General features: G+C 36.6%; 2 protein-coding genes across 2 annotated transcripts; one reads left to right on the top strand and one right to left on the bottom strand.

The window, feature by feature from the left end:
- Positions 1–531: 531 nt before the first annotated feature.
- LOC131317615 (uncharacterized) lies at positions 532–6,939 on the bottom strand. Its single transcript, XM_058347146.1, has 3 exons — positions 5,926–6,939; positions 4,840–5,443; positions 532–939 (listed from the first exon to the last, which is right to left on the bottom strand). The coding sequence occupies exons 2-3, from the start codon at positions 5,287–5,289 to the stop codon at positions 862–864; spliced, it is 528 nt and encodes a 175-aa protein (XP_058203129.1). The 5' UTR covers positions 5,290–5,443; positions 5,926–6,939; the 3' UTR covers positions 532–861.
- A 12,043-nt stretch (positions 6,940–18,982) lies between these two features.
- Positions 18,983–20,445, top strand: LOC131316993 (uncharacterized). The gene is made up of 2 exons (XM_058346576.1): positions 18,983–19,659; positions 20,373–20,445. Exons 1-2 carry the CDS (start codon positions 18,983–18,985, stop codon positions 20,443–20,445), a joined length of 750 nt encoding a protein of 249 aa, XP_058202559.1.
- The last annotated feature ends 490 nt before the right edge of the window (positions 20,446–20,935 follow it).

Here is a 20,935-nt window from a genome sequence, read left to right as displayed (position 1 = left end):
TCTCTCTCTCTCTCTCTCTCTCTCTCTCTCTCTCTCTGTTTAACTGAAAAGAAATGTTTTTACTCTTTCAATAAGTATTCCAAACCAAACCAAGCCTTACATTTCAATCACTTGAGGTCGGCTACATGAATCCGTTTATTCTCTTGAGCTCTCTCAAGGGCTACTTGTTCACATAAACCCATTATACTCATATATTTGCGCACAACAACATCTATTGTCAATTTTGGTCTACCCCTCCCCATAGCATTGCTACCTAGAGCTATCATATCCGATCTCTTAACTACCGCATCTTCTGGTCTACGGCAGACATGCCCAAACCACATTAGCCTATTTTCTCTCAACTTCTCCTTTATAGGTGTTATACCTACCATCTCGTCTTGTCTTATCACATATCTACCTCAACATTCTTATTTTCACTTCACTCATCTTGCTCACTTGTTTGAATAAGTATTAAAAAGACTAAAGAGAGCAAGCTTTTTTTTTAATCGACAAAGATGACATTTTATGTACGAAAACTTGACGTAGAGAGGGGAGGGAAATACAACCACAGGTTGAATGAAAAGGCAACACCAAATAGGACAAAGTCCTAAACACCTAGTGGGCTAAGCCCGAAACAATAAACCTAATGGGTCAAGCCCAACACCCAACGGGCAAAGCCCAAGAAACCAGAAACACTTAAATGGCCAAGGCCCAATACGTTGTAAGATGCAGAATTACTAACGGGACATGTGCTTTAATTTCGGGTAGTAATAATGCTAAAATTATTTTTGTTGGTGTCAAAACTCCAGCGTATAAAAGTCTTGTACACTGTATATGGTACAAGTCTTTTTGTGTACTATAATTTTAACATTATCATTCCTCTTAATTACTTTCGTTATAAGCTTTAAAAAAACTCCAAGCGATTTCAGCACCGCCCTTTGCCACCTTCTTCAATTTGTCCTACACGCATAAAAGACCACAATTAGTTAACAAACAAATCAATTCAAGTTTAAGAAAAAAAAACTGCACATTAACAAGTCCAGTACGTTCATTACAGAACTGAAGTTTCCTAAAGCAAATGTATTGTTAGCAAATTAATAGAGCAAAGTCTATTTTCACCCCCTATGGTTATCGCCATGTGCAGATACCCCCCTCATGGTTCAAAACTGAGCACATAACCTACCTGTGGTTTTGAAAATGTGCAGATACACCCCATGCTGTCATGTTTTCCATCTGTATTAACGGAGGTGTATCTCGCGCGCCTCTAGAATGTAATCTAAATCGTTCATAATGTATTAAATAAAGAATAGAATATTTCTGTAAAAAATCATCTCGATCCAGCATCAATAACCCAGTGATCTAATTTTTAGTAAATTCAAATTTGAAATTTTAATTTCATAACAAAATCGATTCGACCACGGGCTTTTCATTTTTTGATTGACTTGAATTTTGGCATAGATGTAGTACTCGTCAAAATATATAATATCAATAGTTTGGATTTAATTTTTGGTATAAGGGATGGTGTGATTAGATTTAAAAAAAAAAAAAAAGAATCAAGGGACATGATGAGAGTATATCGGTCTTTTAATGCTGTATCCGTTAATATTGATCGAAAATATGACGGCAAAGGGTCTATCCGCATATTTTCAAAACCACATGTAGGTTATGTGCTTAGTTTTGAACCATAAGGGGGGGATCTGCACATGGCGATAACCACAGGGGGTCAAAGTGGACTTTGCTCAAATTAATACTGTCTTAAAGCTTATAACGTACCTTCCTATAACGTACGGTATTTGCTAGGGAGGTTTGTGGGTGGCAGCAGCGATGGCTTTTAGCGGTGGTGGGGCTTTGATCCAGTGGTGGTCATGGCGGTGGTGATCGTTGGGATGCGAGGCGTTAGCAGCCAGCTCGGGGCGATTTTGGGACTGGTGGATTCACGACGGTTTGCATGACGGTAGCGGCGTTTCAAATCCTTATCGGTTGTGGTTTCCGGCAGTGTGGTGGTTTTAGTGGTGGGCTTTCAGTTTTTGGGTGTTTAGGGCTTTGGTTGGTCTCGGTAGTGTGGAGATTAAGTAATTTTAATTTTATTTCTGTCATTATCCCTTGGCTGCTGATTTTGTCATTCCCTTTGTTAACGCCACTCCCCTGCAAGTGTATTTTTGCACCAAAAATACACTTACAGATCAAAAAAAAATTTGTACGGTATTTATGCATAGATTAATAAAAAATTGCCATTCCCTATCCTTTTAATCTTTGTAATATTGCATAGATTAATAAAAAATTTATGCGGATCAAAAAAAATGTACGGTATTTACTTTTAAAAAAGTTCCCCAAAGTTCGGTTAAAACTCGGCTAGAATGCGACCAATCATTTAAAAAATTGCATTTCCCTATCTTTTTTTTTTTGAACAGTTACGTTATTAGCTTTTGTTGCGTATTTAAAAAATTATAAATAAACTTGACAATGGCACATGAAAGAATAAAGACAAGCACCGGCCACAAGATATTGAATGGAAGAGCCAAAACCAAATCCCAGCAACCCATTTCGTCCGCCCCTGGTTATAAACCAACCATGTGTGGGACACAGTGCTGGTCCTGATTTTTCAAGAGCTTAAAACGAAAATTAAAAATGAGTCCTTTTGTTAGACTATTAAAAATCAGTAGGAGGGCCCTCTGAAATTCCAAATTTTTTGGAGTCCTAAAGTGACTATTACACAAGCTTTATCTTAAGGTCGACTCTAGTGAGACACAGAGATCTCTCTCTTAATAAAGTAATAAATCCAAAAAAACAACACATTATCTGCTTAAACAAACACGGTACCCGTAACATCAGGAGCATGGAAATTTATTTATTTTCCCTCTCTTTGTTCGTTTTTTTCACTCGAAAGAATGTGTTACTTTTTATAATATGATTACATACAAAAGGTTTTTGTTATGCAAAGCACTACAACACGAAAGAGCTATAGCGAGGAAATTTGGCGAGGAAAACGAATTTCGTCACTGAAAGTAAATTATTTGCGAGGAAACAGATTTCCTCGCCAAAAGCTTACATTTGGCGAGGAAAATCGCCAAATGTAAGCTTTTGGCAAGAAAATTTGATTTCCTCGCCTTTTTTACGACTTATTAATTTTTTTATATATATAAATAATTATTAATTATATTCATATATATAATTGTAACATCACAATGGTAAGACATAATCAACTACATATATCAATACCATTATCAAATTTATTAAAATAAAAAAGTAATAAACGGGAAAAAATAGTTTCCTGTCAATCGCATTGAATTGGTGAAAAAATCTCATATTTGTCACTTTTTTTATTCTAATTAGCAAAGAAAGATATCTTGAAGTGTAGGTATTGATGATTTATTCCATAGTAATGAAAAACTCAACAAAAGATAATAAAGTTAAAAACATCTTGAAGTGATGTCGTATTGAAAATATCTCGAAGTTAATTAGATCATCACAAATCTATTTTCAAAACATCTACATAAAATACACTATTTCACACAAAAAAAGTGCACTATTTCATATATATTGTACATTCATGCTATAAAGAATTTTGTGTGAACCATTATTGATTTTTATTTAAACCAACTTAGGTGATTCTAATGGCATTCCTTTATAAACAGATAAATATGTTAAATATTAATTTCAAATGCAATTTTGTAAGTATTATACATATTTTTATATATACATATACATATTGTGTGTGTGTGTGTGTGTGTGAGAGAGAGAGAGAGAGAGAGAGAGAGAGAGAGAGAGAGAGAGAGATATTGGGTAATTTAAAATTTTAAAAAATTCATTACAGATGGAAAAAATTTAAAAAGTATTGTCTTTAGTGCTTTTATGATGATCTAATCTGAATATTTATAAATTTTGTTCATATTATTATAGCAATGATGAAAAAAGCTTTAAAAAATAATTACGAATCTATAATACCCTTTGTATTTGGCAAAAAGAAGAAGGATAAGCTCACTCTTAAAATTAAAAAATAATAGTGATGAAACTTGTCATTCATAATCTGATATTAAAATATATCTCGAGCTAGCTTATGATGACAAAAATCTCATTCCATAAAAGCTAAGAATAATTCCATCAAAAAATTAGAATAATGACACATATTATTAGTCGTTCAAAAGTTGTTGTCGGATACGAATATAACATGCTTCAACAAAAAAAAATTATTGTGCTAGCAAAAAATTAAATTTGTTCAAATAAATTTTAGACACTATAGGAGTACAAAAAGTTGAAAGGCCATAATTAATGTTGAAGAAACTAATTTGGAAAGTTGAAAGAGATGCAAAAACATAATATATAAAAAAAAGTTCACAATTTCACTTAGAATTGCAAAGTAGTTTGGTGGATAGGTGTTAGGTGTCCTACACAAGAGAACTAAGGTTTAAGTGCTGGGAGTGGCAAAAAACGCGGAGGTATTGTTTACTTTTTGGATTTATTTTAGCGAGGAAAGTTTTTCCTCTTCAATTACTGTTGGTAATAGTAAATTCACATTCACAGCCTTTAGCGACGAAAAGTTTCCTCGCAATTGTGTCGGAATAGGTGAGGAAATTTTTTTTTTCCTCGCTAATACGTTTTGCGAGGAAATCAGGTGCTTTGGCAAGGAAACTTAATCCGCGCTATGGCCCTTTCGTGTTGTAGTGAAGGGTGTGGGACGTACCTACCTATGGGGCCTCGATTTCGTATGTGTCAAATGTTACAAGGTTAACAAGGAGAAGTCGTACGACCTCTGCTGTTCATGTTATCGTAATAAGAACTTCAACCATGAATACATATAAAAATCCAGTTTATAATAACAGCAAACAGTTGTATGTAGGAGGAGGGGTAGCAGTATGTTACCATTGCTTGTTCAGTCCGGAGGAGAGCATAGTTGTCCATGAAAGAGGAGTGCTCATGGGTGAAGTTCTTGTTACGATAACAGGAACAACACAGCTCATATGTCTTCTTTTTGTCAGCATTGTAACATTCGACACATAGGAAATGGAGGCCCCACAAGTAGGACCGACACCCAGCACAGATCACCAGCCTGTTGCACGTGAACATATAGAAAAACGTAACGGATTCCTCGAAATCCAGGGTGCCGCCGTCGTCCTTGTCGAGGAGTTTGAACAGATCTGGCGACACGTGTTGGGTGACGCCTTTTCGTACGAGGAAATCCAAGTACTCATGGATGCTCACTTTCCCGTCTTCGTTTGTGTCTAATGATTTGTAGAATTCCAGAAGCTCTTTTTGTTGGTCTTCGGACATGTTCGCGTAATAAGCCATTGCTGCCTCACGCATCTCCTCCATCTCTCTCTTTCCCTCTCTCTAAAGTATTTGTTTCGAAACTTTTTTTTGGATGAAGGGACAGTACAGTGGATATCTTGTATTTATAGTACGAGAAGCTCAACGGTCAAGAATGGACCTACCTCGGTATAACCATGCAACTAGCATAAAGCCCTCGCTACGAACGCAGTGACAACGACAAGAATTTGTGAGCGTGAGGTCATTCACAATTTAAATATCAGTTACAGTATTATAAAGAAAATAGCATTTGTACTAGTAATAATTAATTAACCTATTTGCAACAAACTACACGTCAAAAGCTCCGCTAAACTTTTCAACTCGATCATAACCCAAAAGTATATACCACGCGACTTAAAAGCGGCTAACTGTTATTTGTTAATTTACTGCTCAGATAAGTTCAAATGAGGCATCAACACTTGCTCGGATAAGTTCAAAATATACTTTTTCATTTTTTTTATCTTGTTGCAACCACGAAACCACTACCGCCACCAAATTTATAACTATATAAGCCTCATTTTTTCCGTTTACCACAGTTGTCGTTTGCTTCTTTGCCATAGGAGAATTGATTATGTTTTTTAAATCTAGGAGGTGAGGAGTGCAAAATTTTCTTAATAATACGAAAAGAAGAAATTGGCTCACCCAAGTTCTCGCAGCTATTGACGATGGCGATGAGCTTGGAGTAGAATTGATTGAAGGTCTCTTCCTCCTGCATGCTGATGGTCTCAAACTCCATGGTAAGCCTTTGCAGCTTAGACTGCTTTACAACGTCTGTCCCCTCATGGCAAGTAACCAAAATATCCCATGCCTCTTTCGCAATTTTGCAGTTAGCTATTTTCCTGTGCTCATTTATATCAACAGCAGCAAATAAAAAATCAAGTGCACAATTGTTAGCCTAAGTAAACCTTTTTCTTTGTCCAATAACTCCAGTTGAGTTTTTTGAACCGGCTTATCCTAATATCCTCTATAGTTTTCACGTTTTTCACGGGTCGAGTGTACCCCACAATACACGAGTCCCAAATTTCTTCACCGGGTAATCTCATTATAGCCCTCATTCTAGATTTCCAATAATCAAAATTATCAGCATCAAGTATAGGAAAATTTCTAGACATGTGATTCATGTTCATACTATGATGGATCTGCTTTAGGAAAAATTAAACCTAATGGAAGGAGCAGCCCGCTCTGATGCCAATTGAAAAATTAGGGTATCTTAACAATCTGTAAAAAAACCCTAACAGCATGAATGCGAATCACCAAGTAATACTACCAGCAAAAACTACGCAATCAATCAATCATAAAACGCAGAGATATACGTGGAAAACCCCTGAATGGCCAGGTAAAAATCACGGGAAATAATTAAATCACTATAATTAATCATTGTGCAGTTACAGATATACATATCCAAACGTAGTAAATCCTCACAACGTTCTAAGTATCACTTGCCGAGTCACACGTACACCGCACCCAATAATCTTGATCGCTAACGGTCTTGAGTCCACAAGCCCTCCAAAACTTTTATGAAAATCCCTCTTCGGAATCGCTCTAAAAAAACAGCCGCATATCCTCACTTATGCCGCTTTTCTTTTTTTCAATTACAGTCCACACATGTATGTGGCTTGCCTCCCTCCTTTTTATTTACTGCCGTCACACATATATATTTCAATGGCTCGAAGAGCTTTCCTCATTTTATACACTTCCAGGCAAAGCCTTTTGACTGTTTGCACTTTTTCCTGTACCCTAGAAGCAAAATAGGAAATATGAAAACAATCATGTGTGTCTGTAGCTTCCGATGGATATTTGATTGATATCCCGATCAATCCGTTCCGATTTAGCCCATTTTCATTTGCGAAGTCATTCTGCCTTTAGACGTTCGATTTACTCTCACTCAATTACAAATAAATAGATTTCTTCCACTCTAATCCTATACAGACTCACTAGCCTATAAAAATAATAAAATTACAACTTAATATAAAATATGTGTTTTGTCATACGGAACTGTCAATACAATTAAGATTATGAATTTGGTCCTTATAATGTATACGCATGCTCATCAATACAGTTTTAAAATAATTTGTTCCCCGGCCTGTTGTTTTCTTGAAACTTTGGGCCCATTTTGCCAATTTACAACTAAGATCAAGAACAATAACTGTTACAGTTGTTTCTCAAGTGCATTAAAAATTTAGGTAATGCAGATTTTTGATAATTAACTTCTTTTTTTTAAACAAATTCTCATACAAAACTCTCACAAATAAACTAATTGTTGCATAACTACTACATACTTTGCTTCCATTTGGGTTTTAGGACTTTTTTATGTTAACGGAGTTTGATATGCACTTTACTTCAAAACCCTTGGGAGACAAACTGATCATTAGTAAAACTAGCTCAAGGTGGTCATTTGTCAAATACTTAAACCATAGAGAGGTAATTCGTATTTTGTCTTTTATATATATTTGGGTTTTAGGACTCATCAACCTTGATACTTCACACAATGGAAAGGTCCAGAGGTGAGTGGACCCCTTCTTTGGGAATCCTTGGGTTAAGTCCAAAACCCATTGTAAGTCACAAAATCTTCTGGTATGATTCTTTCACATTCTCGCTTCCAAATCCTTTTTGTGCATGGAGTATGGACTCATTGTAAGTCACAAGCTTTTTTTATAGTTTGTTATGCAATTAGAAAAAATATACCTTAATTTTATCCATGGTATTGAATATATGGACCAAATTTATTCTCATTACACCAAATTTTTCTCGCATATGGTAGTTTGTTATTTTCATTATGATACTATGTACGTGTGTAATACTAATTTTTTTAGATTTCGTTCTTCAATTTTTCAACCGCATGCTATAAGCTAGAAGGGCCAAAGCTGAACTTTTAACATCATCTTGTAAACATTTTCTTCTCTAATTTGGTCATTAGGAGTTCATATACGACTTTGTTCTTTGTGGTAGGTATGCATGTAGTTAGTGGGATTTGAATACCCGTCATTATCAAATGCGCGAGAGTATATGGTACTTACCAATGAGGAGTAACTATTATCGATCGTCTCTGTTTCTTAAGCTGTGAAAGCACTAAACTTTATGTCTAAATCAACTATTCACCATGTGGGTATTAGTCTAGGAACATACTTCCTCCGTCCCAATTTGTTTGTCCAATTGTCGAAATACGTGTCTTTCAAAAATATACTTATATCTTACAATTTATAATATTTTTTTATGATTTTGAAGATTTTGTATAATAAAACTAATTAAGATCTATCAAACAAGATCCATATTGCATATTAAAAACATTACGAATTGAAAATTATAGTTAATTATTTGAGAGGTCAAACGCTCTCAAAAAGTCAAAAAGGAGACAAACAAACCGGGACGGATGGAGTATGATACGACTCTTGAAAGATGAATTGGTGGGGCAACCAAACAAATTATTTCAAAAAGGAAACTCTAGAGATAAAAGAATGAGGTTTTGAGGTGGTGGGAGTACATCTCATGCCATGACTAGACTTCCATTTTGTATGGTTGACAGATACCTTATACTAAAAATCAAAAACAAATGGAATGAATCAGAAGGGCTTTGTGTGGGGATTTTACTTGGGGGAAAGGAAGAGAACAAAACCCAAGTCGTGATTTTGGTTTTAATTGTGTATTTTTTGTTGGAATGATGTTAAAGGGTCTTTAGGTGAATTCTCTTATGGCCGACAAAGCATGCCTTCACACCTCTCTCTCTCTCTCTCGGAAAAGAAAGCTGTGAACTTTTAGGAAAGAAAAGTCATCTTTTCTGGAGAATATTTTGGTGGGATTTCTTGGATTGGGACAGTTCTAGGAGTGAAACTGTGAAAGTGAAGTAGATTGATCTTAAAAACGGTGTCGTGTCAAACCTTGTGACGAAAAGCTTCTATCAGACTGATGTATCCAGTAAGGACAGCTATTTGCAACCATAAATTTTTTAAACGTATCCAGTTATAAAATTAATTACTTTTAGATAAAAATGCCCTTAAAAAAGTTGAAAAAATACTCCTAATGAAACAACGCCATTTTAGGATAACAAAAAATCATTTATCATTTTCCTCCCCACTTTTCTTCCTGTAAAAACCCTAGAAGAGTCCCACCATACCAGTCGGCAGACACCTCCGCCCTGGGTTTATGCTCCAAAATCCCCTCCCCCAAACCCTCAAAGCAAAGAGAAAATCTGTTTGTTTTTGAGGTTTCCAAAGGAAGCTCCGGTTGAAATCTCGTGGTGGGCAGTAGCGGGTCTGTCATTATGGCCGTCGATCGCGATCATCATCCTTCCCGGACCCACCACGTGTAAGGGGTAGAAATCGGTAACATCCAGAAGCTGGGAGAGACAGTGGATGATAAAGATGATGCCGACAACGCCGACGAACCAATACCATCGTGCATTAGCGAAATGCGTGATGTTAATCGCGCATTCACAAAATGCATTATACAGAGCATGATGCATTCAGATTTTACATTTTGAACGGGAAGAAAGAACATGACGCATCTTCATTTGCGTTATACGAAGCATGACGCGTTCGTAATTTGCGTTTTAACGGTCAGAATCTACATTTTTAACCCCCAAAAAAAAAAAGACAAGACGCATCTTCGGAAGTTTGTAAACATTTTCGGAAGTTAATTTCCGATTTTCGTAGCAATTTTCGTAACTGAATGTTCGATTGGTGTTGGATGGGTGTGGTGGAGGAAGGGTGTGCTGCTTTCGGTGTTCGACTGGTCTGGATCGGTGGCGATGGTGGTGAATGGACGGCGGCGGCAGTGGTGAACGGACAACAGAGAAGAGGGAAACGGGGAGAAAGGGAGAAGGGCAGAATCGTGGTGGTGGTGGTGGTGGTGGTGGTGACGGTGGTTATGGAGGATTTGGTGGTGGTGCATGAGAGAGGGTTCAATTTTGGGAAAAAAATTCGTTTTTGGGTATGTAGGGACAATTTTGGAAGTTAGGAGAATTTTTGGGGATGCATTTAGAAAATTGTTATAAGATTTATGGGTTAGGTTTGGAACAGACTAGGCTTAGGAAATTTGTGGTTACAATAGTCGGCCCCATCCAGTATCCTTCCCGGTTCTGAACGTCGACTACAATGAAGAACGAAAATCCAAAAGAAAATAATAGTTTAATGAGGAAGGCATTAATGATTAATGAATTACTAGTAACCACTTTAAATTAAGTGATAAACTTGTTAGATTTGGAATGTTATTAGGGTTCTAAAAAGCCTTTCTAGTTGTAATATACTCATGTTTATCTTGTTGAAAGGTAGTCCACTACACTACAAGAAAAATTCAATTGGGTGACGAATGAAAATCGTCACAAATTGCATGTTTTTCGTCACAAATAATATAGATGACGAAAAAAAATTTGTCGACTAAATGTTGTCGAGAATTCCTACCTGGTGACGAAATTTATTTTTCGTCACCTATAGTGCCTTTTAATGACGATATATTTCGTCACCAAAAATTGAATAATTGGTGACGAAATTTTTTTCTTCACTTATTGTGCTTTTTGACGACGAAAAAATTCGTCACCGATGGGTCACATTGATGACGAAATTTTTTGTCACTAATATAAGAAATCGGTGACGAAATTTTTCGTTGCAAAAGATGTTTTCATATGGGAAAAGAAATCCATCTTTCTTGCTCCTGCTAGGTTTCGAACCCAAATCCCTTGAGTTTGTCGCGCAAGCTTCAACCAACTACACTACACACACTTTTCAGTAAATATTTGAAATATCTAATATATAACACATATGTTTAACATGAAAATATATTTCGAATGTAATTTTGGACCTTTAAACATTAAAATTAGCAATTTTGATAAACATGAAAGTTGTAGGCAATTGAGTTATTGTTCAAACCCAATTTGAATTATCTCAATCGGAGATTTTAGTAAAGAGTTATGTCCGAAATACATTTAGTGACAAAGCGCAATTCATAAATTTCGTCACGAAAGGTACCCATTTGACAACGAAATATATTTTTTGTCGCTGAAAGCGTTAAAATGGTGACGAAATTATTTTTCGTCACCAAAGTTAAGCATTTGGTGACGAAAAAAATATTTCGTTACTAAATTGCTCACATTTGGCGACGAAATATATTTTTTGTCACCAAATGATTATCTTTGACGACGAAAAATAATTTTGTCACCTTTTTTAAGCTTTCGGCGACGAAAAATATATTTTATCGCCAAATGGGTACCTTTAGTGACGAAAATATTTTTTTCGTCGCTAAACAGGCATAATTGGTGACAAAATTATTTCGTCACGAAAGTTATCAAAGTAGTGACGAATTTATTTTTTCGTCGCCAAATATACTCATTTAGTGACAAAATTAAATTTCGTCGCCACTTTTTCGTCACTAATTTTCATTTTTCTTGTAGTGCTACTACAAAAATAGATAGACCTCGGTCATTTGATGTGATCTTTAACTTTTAATCTCGCATTCAAAACCGTGGTCTATTATGGTGTAACTAAAAGTCCCTATCTTTTAACCACAGGATAAAAATCGTGATTAAAATTCATTAAAACCATGATTAAAAATATAAAAACTATGATTAAAAATGACAAAACCGTGACCTTTAATAGCTTAACATCTCAGTTTCATTATAAAACCGTGGTTGTTTAGAAAGTAATAATCTCAATTTTTGAAAAAATCGAGATTAAAAGTGGCATTTTCCTAAGGAAAAAAATCCCACTTTATTTATCCTGTTGGATTTTGAACCTAAGTCTCTTGAGTTTTGTATAAAAGCTTCAACCAACTGCACCACAAACACTTTTCAATATGTAATTGAAATATTTAATATATAACATATGTGTTTAACATTAAAATATATTTCGAACATCATTTTGAACCTTTAAATATTAAAATTAGAAATTTTAATAAATATGAAAGTTGTAGCCGTTTGTGTTGTTCAAACCCAATTTGAATTATCTCAATTAATGGAGTTTTGAGTAAAGAGTTATACTCGAAATGCATTTGGCGACGAAACACAACCTTCATAAATTTTGTCACCAAAGGTACCCATTTGGTGACGAAATATATTTTCATCAACGAAAGTACTCTATTTTTTGACGAAATATTTTTTTGTAGAATAGTTGAGAGTGACATTTATTTAGGGGTATTGCACGCGGAGTCGATTAAAGGGCAAGCAACTTTCAACTTTTCCTAGATAAGAGCTTTCATCTCAAGCCTAAAAAAAATGTGATGTATTCTCTAACTTACGGTCTCAGTTTCTAAATGATTGAGATTAAATGTTGTTTTTATCTCAGTTTTTCCAAAATAAAATATATTCTTTCATATACAATCTCAGTTTTTCAAAAATGAGATCTATTCTTTAAGTTACAATCTCACTTTTAGATTATTGAGATTAAAAAATCTTTCTATCTCAATTTTTTTCGAAACGATATATATTCTTTCATATATAATCTCAATTTTTTGAGAATGAGATTTATTCTTCAAGTTACAATCTCACTTTTTAGATTATTGAGATTAAAAAATCTTTCCATCTCAGTTTTTTAGTATAACTGGGATTAAAACTATAGTCCATAACATTTTATTACGCTTTTAAAAAAAGTAAGATCTTTTTAGTTTTTGGACCGCGATCTTTATACCATTTTGTAGTAGTGGTCTAGCATAAAATTCGAACATATGGCACCCATTGTAAACATATATACCTTGCGGATCAAAAAAAAAAAAACATATATACCTTCTACATCTAAAAAAGACTACGACACTCAAATTGAGTAAATCCTATTAAGTAACAGTGGGGCCGCCTAATGATTTCACCAATCAATAAAAAATCTCATATAGTAGTAAAATCATAAGTTGTTAGTTCAAAGGAATAGTGATCCTTAAGAATTTTGTAATCGCTATTCAGACTATTCTTTATCACTAGATTTTGTTATCATTGTACCCATGTTATTTCAAACGGGTTGGAGTGACGGCTTCTTAACATGGACGGAGGTACTAAAAACTATTGTCATAATGTTTTTTTTATAGTTTGTTATGCAATTAGAAAAAATATACTTTAATTTTATCCATGGTATTGAATATATGGACCAAATTTATTCTCATTACACCAAATTTTTCTTGCATATGGTTGTTTGTTATTTTCATTATGATACTATGTACGCGTGTAATACAAATTTTTTTAGATTTCGTTCTTCAAGTTTTCGACCGCATGCTATAAGCTGCTAGAAGAGCCATAGCTAAACTTTTAACATCATCTTGTACACATTTTCTTCTCTAATTTGGTCATTAGGAGTTCATAAATGGCTTTGTTCTTTGTGGTAGGTACGCATGAAGTTAGTGGGATTTGAATACCCGTCATTGTCAAATGCACGAAAGTATATGGTACTTACCAATTAACTATCAATCTACTCGCATCAATCGTCTCTGTTTCTTAAGCTATGAAAGCACTAAACTTTATTTCTAAATCAACTATTCACCATGTGGGTATTAGGCCCCGTTCCAGAAGACCTTCTTAAAAAATAAGTACTTATTTCACATTTTCAAATTCAAAAATAATGTAAATGAAAAATAATTTTTTAATTTTTTTTGCACCGTATAAAAGATCTCGGTGAGATCTATCAAACAAGATCCATATTGATAGAAAAATTATTTGCGTAAACACATTATTTTTAAGCTTGAAATTGCCTTCTTAAAAAATAAGTACTTATATTGAGTTTCGGAACGGGACCTTAGTCTAGGAACATATGATACGACTCTTGAAAGATTAATTGGTGGGGCAACCAAACAAATTATTTCAAAAAGGAAACTCTAGTGATAAAAGAATGGGGTTTTGAGGTGGTGGGAGTCCATCTCATGCCATGACTAGACTTCCATTTTGTATGGAAGAACCTCTGCCCTCCTAAGGTGGAAATATTTTTGTAGATGGCAATTCAGGAGAGGGTACCAACTAGATCAGTGCTATCTAGCAGGAATATCGTTCTAGAGGGTCAATCGGTTTCCTGCCCTTTGTGCTCCTTGCATCTTGAAACACCAGACCATCTGTTATTGCAACGCCAATTTTATTGGAAGACCTGGTCTCTTATTTTGGATTGGTGGCATGTGACGTGGGTATGTCCGAAATCGTTATCAGATTTGGCTCTGTGGTGGTTTGATATCAGGTTTAGGAATCTGGAGAAATTTGTGTGGGTAGTGTCTTGCTATGCCACACTGTGGTCTCTATGACTGGCTCGGAATGACAATGTGTTTAACAACGCTACTACGAGTTTTGAAGAGGTGGGGAAATTGGTAAAAACTAGAGTCGCAATGTGGATGAAAACCAAGTTCGCAATCAAGATTTATTTGGTGGAGGAGTTTAACGTGTACCTTGATGGTATTCGTAAGCTTAAGTTGTAGTTCGTGTAGAGTCGCAATGTGGATGAAAACCAAGTTCGCAATCAAGATTTATTTGGTGGAGGAGTTTAACGTGTACCCTGATGGTATTCGTAAGCTTAAGTTGTAGTTCGTGTTGAGGTGTTGTGTCTGTCCAACATTGTGTTGAATGGACTAGTTATGTCTGCTTTCTTTTTTTCTCCCTCGATGTACCCTTTCGAGTTTTATAAAATAGTTTCATTTGCCGAGCAAAAAATAAAACATTCATTGAGCTGGCACAATACAGAAAATATCAACCAAACTTTTCATTGTTAACGGGGAAGACGGGAGAAAGGAAAGACAAACAGGAAGACTCAAAAAGATTCTTACACACAAAAGAGACAGGAGGAAATCATTAAGGCAGTAAGGCTTCTAATTAACGAGTACGTCCAACAAGTCGAGCAGTAAATTGTTAAGTTTGGTCGTCGTCACATCAATTCTCTAATCTCCTTAATTTACGACCAACAGCCACGTGGTTTACTTTGCAAGATTTACCAACTAAATAGAGTACTGCTATATACACCGACCATTTTGGACCGAAACCGTACTGTATACACGAAAAATAGGGTGTTTAGATCAAGCACCCTACACACATCGGATGACGTTGATTCCCGCGTTGGGCCCCTCGGTTTTTTTTTTTAAAATTTTTGGACGGCTCGGATCGGCCGTCCGGTGGCCGGAGACGGCCGCGCGCGGCCGTCGGTACGGTTTCGGTCCAAAAATGGTCGGTACACATAGGATTTTCCAACTAAATATTTGTCATCAGAATGGCACAGTACAAGCATAGGGAAGGGAGATAATGATAGGCATGGACAACGGATTGAATTGGATTCGGTTCCTCTCCGGTACAACTTTTAGACTAGACGGGATAGTTCAAAGGTCAAGTGTGTGTGTATACACACTTAAAAAATAGAGATGGCCTTTGCTTTTGTTTAAATAAGAGCTAGCTATAGGTTACTTACTTACAGGTTACAGCTTACCGCAAGATCATAGGACTGAGATATTCTCTTATCCATATCTAGTAGTGATTGTCAGCCAGTCAATGTGAACAAGGAAAATGGTGCTTCTCGCTCAGTGCATGGGTCAGACTCCGCAGTCTTCGTCAAAGTCGTGGATTTTAACTATTTCTTCCTCAGTTCACTCAATATACTATGTGGATTCACACGAAATATTCAAATACTACAAGGAAAATATATGGTGCTTCAATTCTCTCCATCTCTTGCTCGATCAATGTGTCCGTCTCTGTCTCCCTTGACTGTAGCCTTCCTCTTTGTCTTCGTCAACGTACTCCAGTTGATATAAATTGATCCTGCTTAGCTTAGGTCTCATTTCGCTAAGATTCTTATTTTTTAAGTTTTTATTTTCACTTTACGAAACAGGTCATTCTCTCATAATACATCACCTTTAATTCCCGCTAAGGTTAATTCGATTCATTAGTAATTGTTTCATGTCTTAATCCCATCTCAATTCCTCATTAGTATCGAAACAAGGACCTCATGAAATTGATGTTGTTCCCAATCAAATTTTGACGATCCGAACCATTCAATGTGTTTAAAAAGTGATTTTAAATGTACACGTGAGAAATCAAAAAAAAATATGACAGAAAAAAGCTTGATCCGAGTAGTTTTTTGTAAAAACGCAGGAAATCCCTTGTACCTCTCTGGCATGAAAAATTTTCCTGAACCAAATTCTCTCTCTCTCTCTCTCTCTCTCTCTCTAAAACGGTAAATATGTCCAATTAGAGGCCTAAACGAAGGTTTTAAGCCGAAAAATACCATCAATCTTGACTTAGGGTGGTGAGTATTGACCGTAGTGCGAAAATAAGTTAGCTCACCAAGTTTGGGCCCGATCCGAGCTCGTCCGAAAGTTGCCAAATCGGGTAATTTGCAATTAAACAACGTTTGGACTTCCGAGGCTTCTACCGGTCCAATTGATCATGAAATTGGGCCTCCACGTGTTCTACATCACAACCTAACCCTTAATTTCGTACTCATCCTATAAAAATGGCTCTTAAAGGATGTTGCTAATGTTTGCTGATTTTGGTCTTCAATGAGCTCTCCAAATAAACTCTCGAAGTTTGGCTCTCCCAACACATTTGATAATTCCAATGAAGCCTTCTGACTAGCCTTAAGTGGGACTGTTGTCGTAAAATAATGCATTTTATTTTATTTTTACAAGTATTCCACCTCAAACTAGGTAACGGTTTAACTAGTCCATGGGATCGGAGCGCATACATGCTCCTGAATTATCATACTCTTTTGATTCAAAATTGGACCCTAATTTTGCTTATTGGCTTGACAATGTACGCCATACAACCAAACATCCACCATCTTCTAGATACACATGCACACATGCACATTGTCTTACACAAGCCCGGCACCCTCCCGTCTTCCACTGTCAAACCAGTCACCTTCTCCCACCACAGCTCTATGATAAACCCACCCACCATTCCAATTCAAGTCCAAAACACTAAAATAGGAACCACAATTACAAACCAGTGGAGCTAGATGATCCATTTCCTTTTTAAAATGGGATAATATGATGTCATATAAGTTAGAATTTCAATGCCTCCTTCACGGATAGGCATTCATAAATATCAATACACTAATCTTTGATATCGATACAATTGTATACATTATCGGTGGATTTTTTTTTTTTGGCCAATCGGTAGGAGAGATCATTATATTAGGTATAAAATACAAACTACTGGAAACTACATCTATTATGTGAGAGCTCACGAGATATCCAAGCCCAATAAGATAAATAACCCCATCAAATGGACAACAATTACTATAAGCCCAATTTAACTATAAGCCCCATTAAGGGGAAAAATAACTCCAACAAATATAAAGAAAAAAACACCACCGCATCAGCATCTGGCCATGAGCCAAGGAAATTCCGGTCAAAAAACCCAGGTTGAACTGAGGCCAAAAAGGCTTCCATGAACAATATTTTGTTATGAAAAGTTACCTTTCCAAGTACTTTTTCACTGCTTTCTATGACTACTCTGAACTTTATTGCTGTTATGCTCCTTCAGCATCTGTAAATAGACTATGTGGTCCATATGTAAACCATCTAATGTTTTTGCTACTTTAATCAATCTATGTAATATATATTTCTACCTATTTTCATGCTCTTTTATTGCTTCCGGCTCTAAAATTACAAACTGGACATATCTAGCCTATCTCAAAACTTATTCCCTTCAATGGGCATGCATTCGTGCACAAGGTGTACCTAGTGTTGAAAAACCAGTAAGCTTGATTTGGAACGTGTGAAACTATTGTTTTGGAGGCTATGAATGCCTGCAAGTGGAAGGGTAAGTTGGTGAAGAATGAAAGTCAAATAAGCCTGCAAGAAGAGCAAGAACAATAACGTGGGTATTGAATTTAAGCTTCTGTATTTCAATTTGTGATCTTTGCATTTATTGCAAGATTATCTATTTGTCTGCTTGATTTGCCTATAAAAGAATGTATTCTGATTATGTAAAAGATATTAGTGGAGTAAGAGAATAAGAGAGTTACAGAGATAGAGAAACTCCTCCTCCTTATATGTTATTTTCAGATTGAGTGAGTTCAATATATTGTGAGTGTGTTTGTGCAATTCTCTTGTGAGTTTCATACATTATAAGTGTGTGATCAATACTCCTCCACCCAACAAAGTGGTACCAGAGCACTAGGCTCTTTCCGAAAAAATTCTCTCTCTCGAAAATATAACATACCTTCGGCCTGCTATTTTTCAACCAGAAAATAGCTCCCTCAAAAATCAGATCTTTGAGTGCAAATTCAAGATCATTGATCGCCTTCGAGTCCGGCGACGAAAATCGAGCAGCCTCTGTTTCATTCGAAACCCAGAAGTCCTCGGCTTCATAGCTTGATCTTTGGAATCTGTTCGCCTTTCCAAGACAATCAGATCAAGTTCTCGCAATTTTCAGTCAATCAACCGACGGCTCCAAAACCACAGTCCGGCCGAACAGAGAACAAACTTTGTTTTTTTTTCCTCCGCTGGCCAAAACAAAAAAAAATCGATTCAGTCAAAAACCAAAATTTTTTGAGCACCCCACCACTTGAGTTATTTATGTGTCTGATCCAATTTGCTGTTGCTGCACATGTTTTTACATGTGAAGAAGATATTTCAAAGCAGAGCGTTGTAGTCTGGTAGTTGCCAAGCATTTAACGTTTGGTAACGTTGAAGTAGAAGGAGTCATCCAGTGCATCTGGCACACAGATCCAACAGGCCTAATTAAACTTTAGGTCCCTGAAGTTTGAGAGATTACATTTCAATCCCCGCCAGACGTATTTCCGTCATTCTTTCAAGTTCAATGGCTGACGGAACATCCCAAACTGTTATTCCAAAGCTCACCAAGGACAATTATGATGATTGGTCCATCCAAATGAGAGCACTGCTTGGTGCTCAAGATGTTATGGAGGTGGTAGAAGAAGGTTACGATGAACCCACCTTAAAAGAAGCTGAAACAGCTTTAAAGGAAGAACAAAAGACGACGCTCCGTGCCGAGCGAAAGCAGGATTGCAAAGCCAAGTCCATCATCTATCAAGGACTTGACGAAGCCACGTTCGAGATCATCGCTTCCGCCAAAACTTCCAAAGAAATTTGGGAGATGCTGCAGAAGACCTACAGAGGTGCTGACAAAGTAAAGAGGATTCGCCTTCAAACTCTACGAGGTGAATTCGAGTCTTTACGAATGAAATCCTCAGAATCTATTTCTGAGTATTATGCTCGAATTATGGTGGTTTCAAATCAAATGAGGAGAAATAGCGAAGCTCTCACCGACACGAGAGTTATAGAAAAGATCTTGCGATCTTTGGATCGCAGATTCGACTTCATCGTTGTTACGTTAGAAGAATTTAAAGACGTTTCAACCATGTCTATTGAAGAGCTCGTGCGTTCGCTGCAAGCCCACGAACAGAAGTTGCACAGAGACGATGATAGAGCCTTGGAACAATCTCTACAAATGAAGTTATCCCTCAATGAAGGAAGGTACGAGCAAGGGGGGACATCTCAGAGGGGACGAGGCTATGGGTCCCATGGAAAAGGCTCTGGAAATTCAAATTCCAAAGGCAGAGGTGGCAAAGGATTTTCCAGAGGAGGGAATCAAAATCATGCTCCAAGAGGAGGTGGTCGAGGACAACAAAACTATGCTCCAAGAGGAGGTAGACAAGGACAGCAAAGTCATAATCCAAGAGGAGGAGGACAAGGCAGAAGAGGCGGTTACAACAACCGTTCGAACGTTGACAAAAGTAACGTTCAGTGTTACAATTGCGAAAAGTATGGCCACTATAGCAACGAGTGCCGGGGAAGACCAACATTAAATCAAGTTGGTGAAACAGCCAACTATGCAGACAAAGAGCCAACAGGAGGTGATTCAATGAGTCTCATGGCGCACAGTCCTACTGAGCAGGATCAAGGTACATGGTTTCTTGATTCTGGAGCCAGTAATCATATGACCGGCTCAAGGCAGCTTTTTACTGAGCTTGATGAAAAGGTTCAGAGAGATATTTCTTTTGGTGACCTCTCTAAAGTACCAGTTCAAAGGAGAGGTGATATTATAATCAAAAGGAAGAATGGAGATCATGCATTCATCTCCAATGTCTATTATGTTCCAAAAATGAAGACTAATATTCTTAGTCTTGGCCAGCTGCTGGAAAAAGGCTATCAAATTAGCCTAAAGGATATGCAATTGACGATTGCAGATGCTCGAGGGAAGCTGATTACTCGAGTAATGATGGCGAAGAACAGGATGTTTCCGCTAACTATTCTTCATGACACGCCAAAGTGCCTCAATGCCATTATCAATGACAAAGATTGGATATGGCATCTCAGATATGGACACCTCAACTTTGAAAGCTTGAAGCTGTTGACAAATAAGAAGATGGTCAAGGGCTTACCTCATATTCAACGTCCAAATGAGATATGCGAAAGCTGCATTCTTGGCAAACAACACCGCAATAACTTTGGAAAGCAGGTTGATTGGAGAACATCCATGCCGCTCGAGCTAGTACACACAGATGTTTGTGGTCAGTTGAAGCCAATCTCAAACGGTAAGAACAGATACTTCCTCACGTTCATCGACGACTATAGCAGAAAGACGTGGGTATTCTTTTTGAAATTGAAGTCAGAAGTATTTGAAAAGTTCAAAGAGTTCAAAGCTCTTGTTGAGAAAGGAAGCGGCTACCACATCAAGACGTTGCGATCAGACCAAGGAGGAGAGTACACTAGAGAACAATTTGAGGGATTCCTTAGGCAACAAGGAATT

The sequence above is a fragment of the Rhododendron vialii genome, chromosome 2a (genome assembly GCF_030253575.1).
Source record: "Rhododendron vialii isolate Sample 1 chromosome 2a, ASM3025357v1".
In the NCBI taxonomy this organism is placed as follows: Eukaryota; Viridiplantae; Streptophyta; class Magnoliopsida; order Ericales; family Ericaceae; genus Rhododendron; species Rhododendron vialii.
This window is presented reverse-complemented; position numbering and strand designations above follow the sequence as displayed.

What these genes read in the sequence shown, in the direction of transcription:
- LOC131317615 (XM_058347146.1), bottom strand. Translation starts at nt 5,289, where the DNA reads ATGGAGGAGATGCGTGAGGCAGCAATGGCTTATTACGCGAACATGTCC. An exon ending in TCCGGACTGAACAAGCAATG is followed by an intron (nt 940 to 4,839) that starts GTAACATACTGC and finishes TTATGCGTGTAG; the next exon opens with GACAAATTGAAGAAGGTGGC.
- LOC131316993 (XM_058346576.1), top strand. Translation starts at nt 18,983, where the DNA reads ATGGCTGACGGAACATCCCAAACTGTTATTCCAAAGCTCACCAAGGAC. An exon ending in TTATCCCTCAATGAAGGAAG is followed by an intron (nt 19,660 to 20,372) that starts GTACGAGCAAGG and finishes TGACGATTGCAG; the next exon opens with ATGCTCGAGGGAAGCTGATT.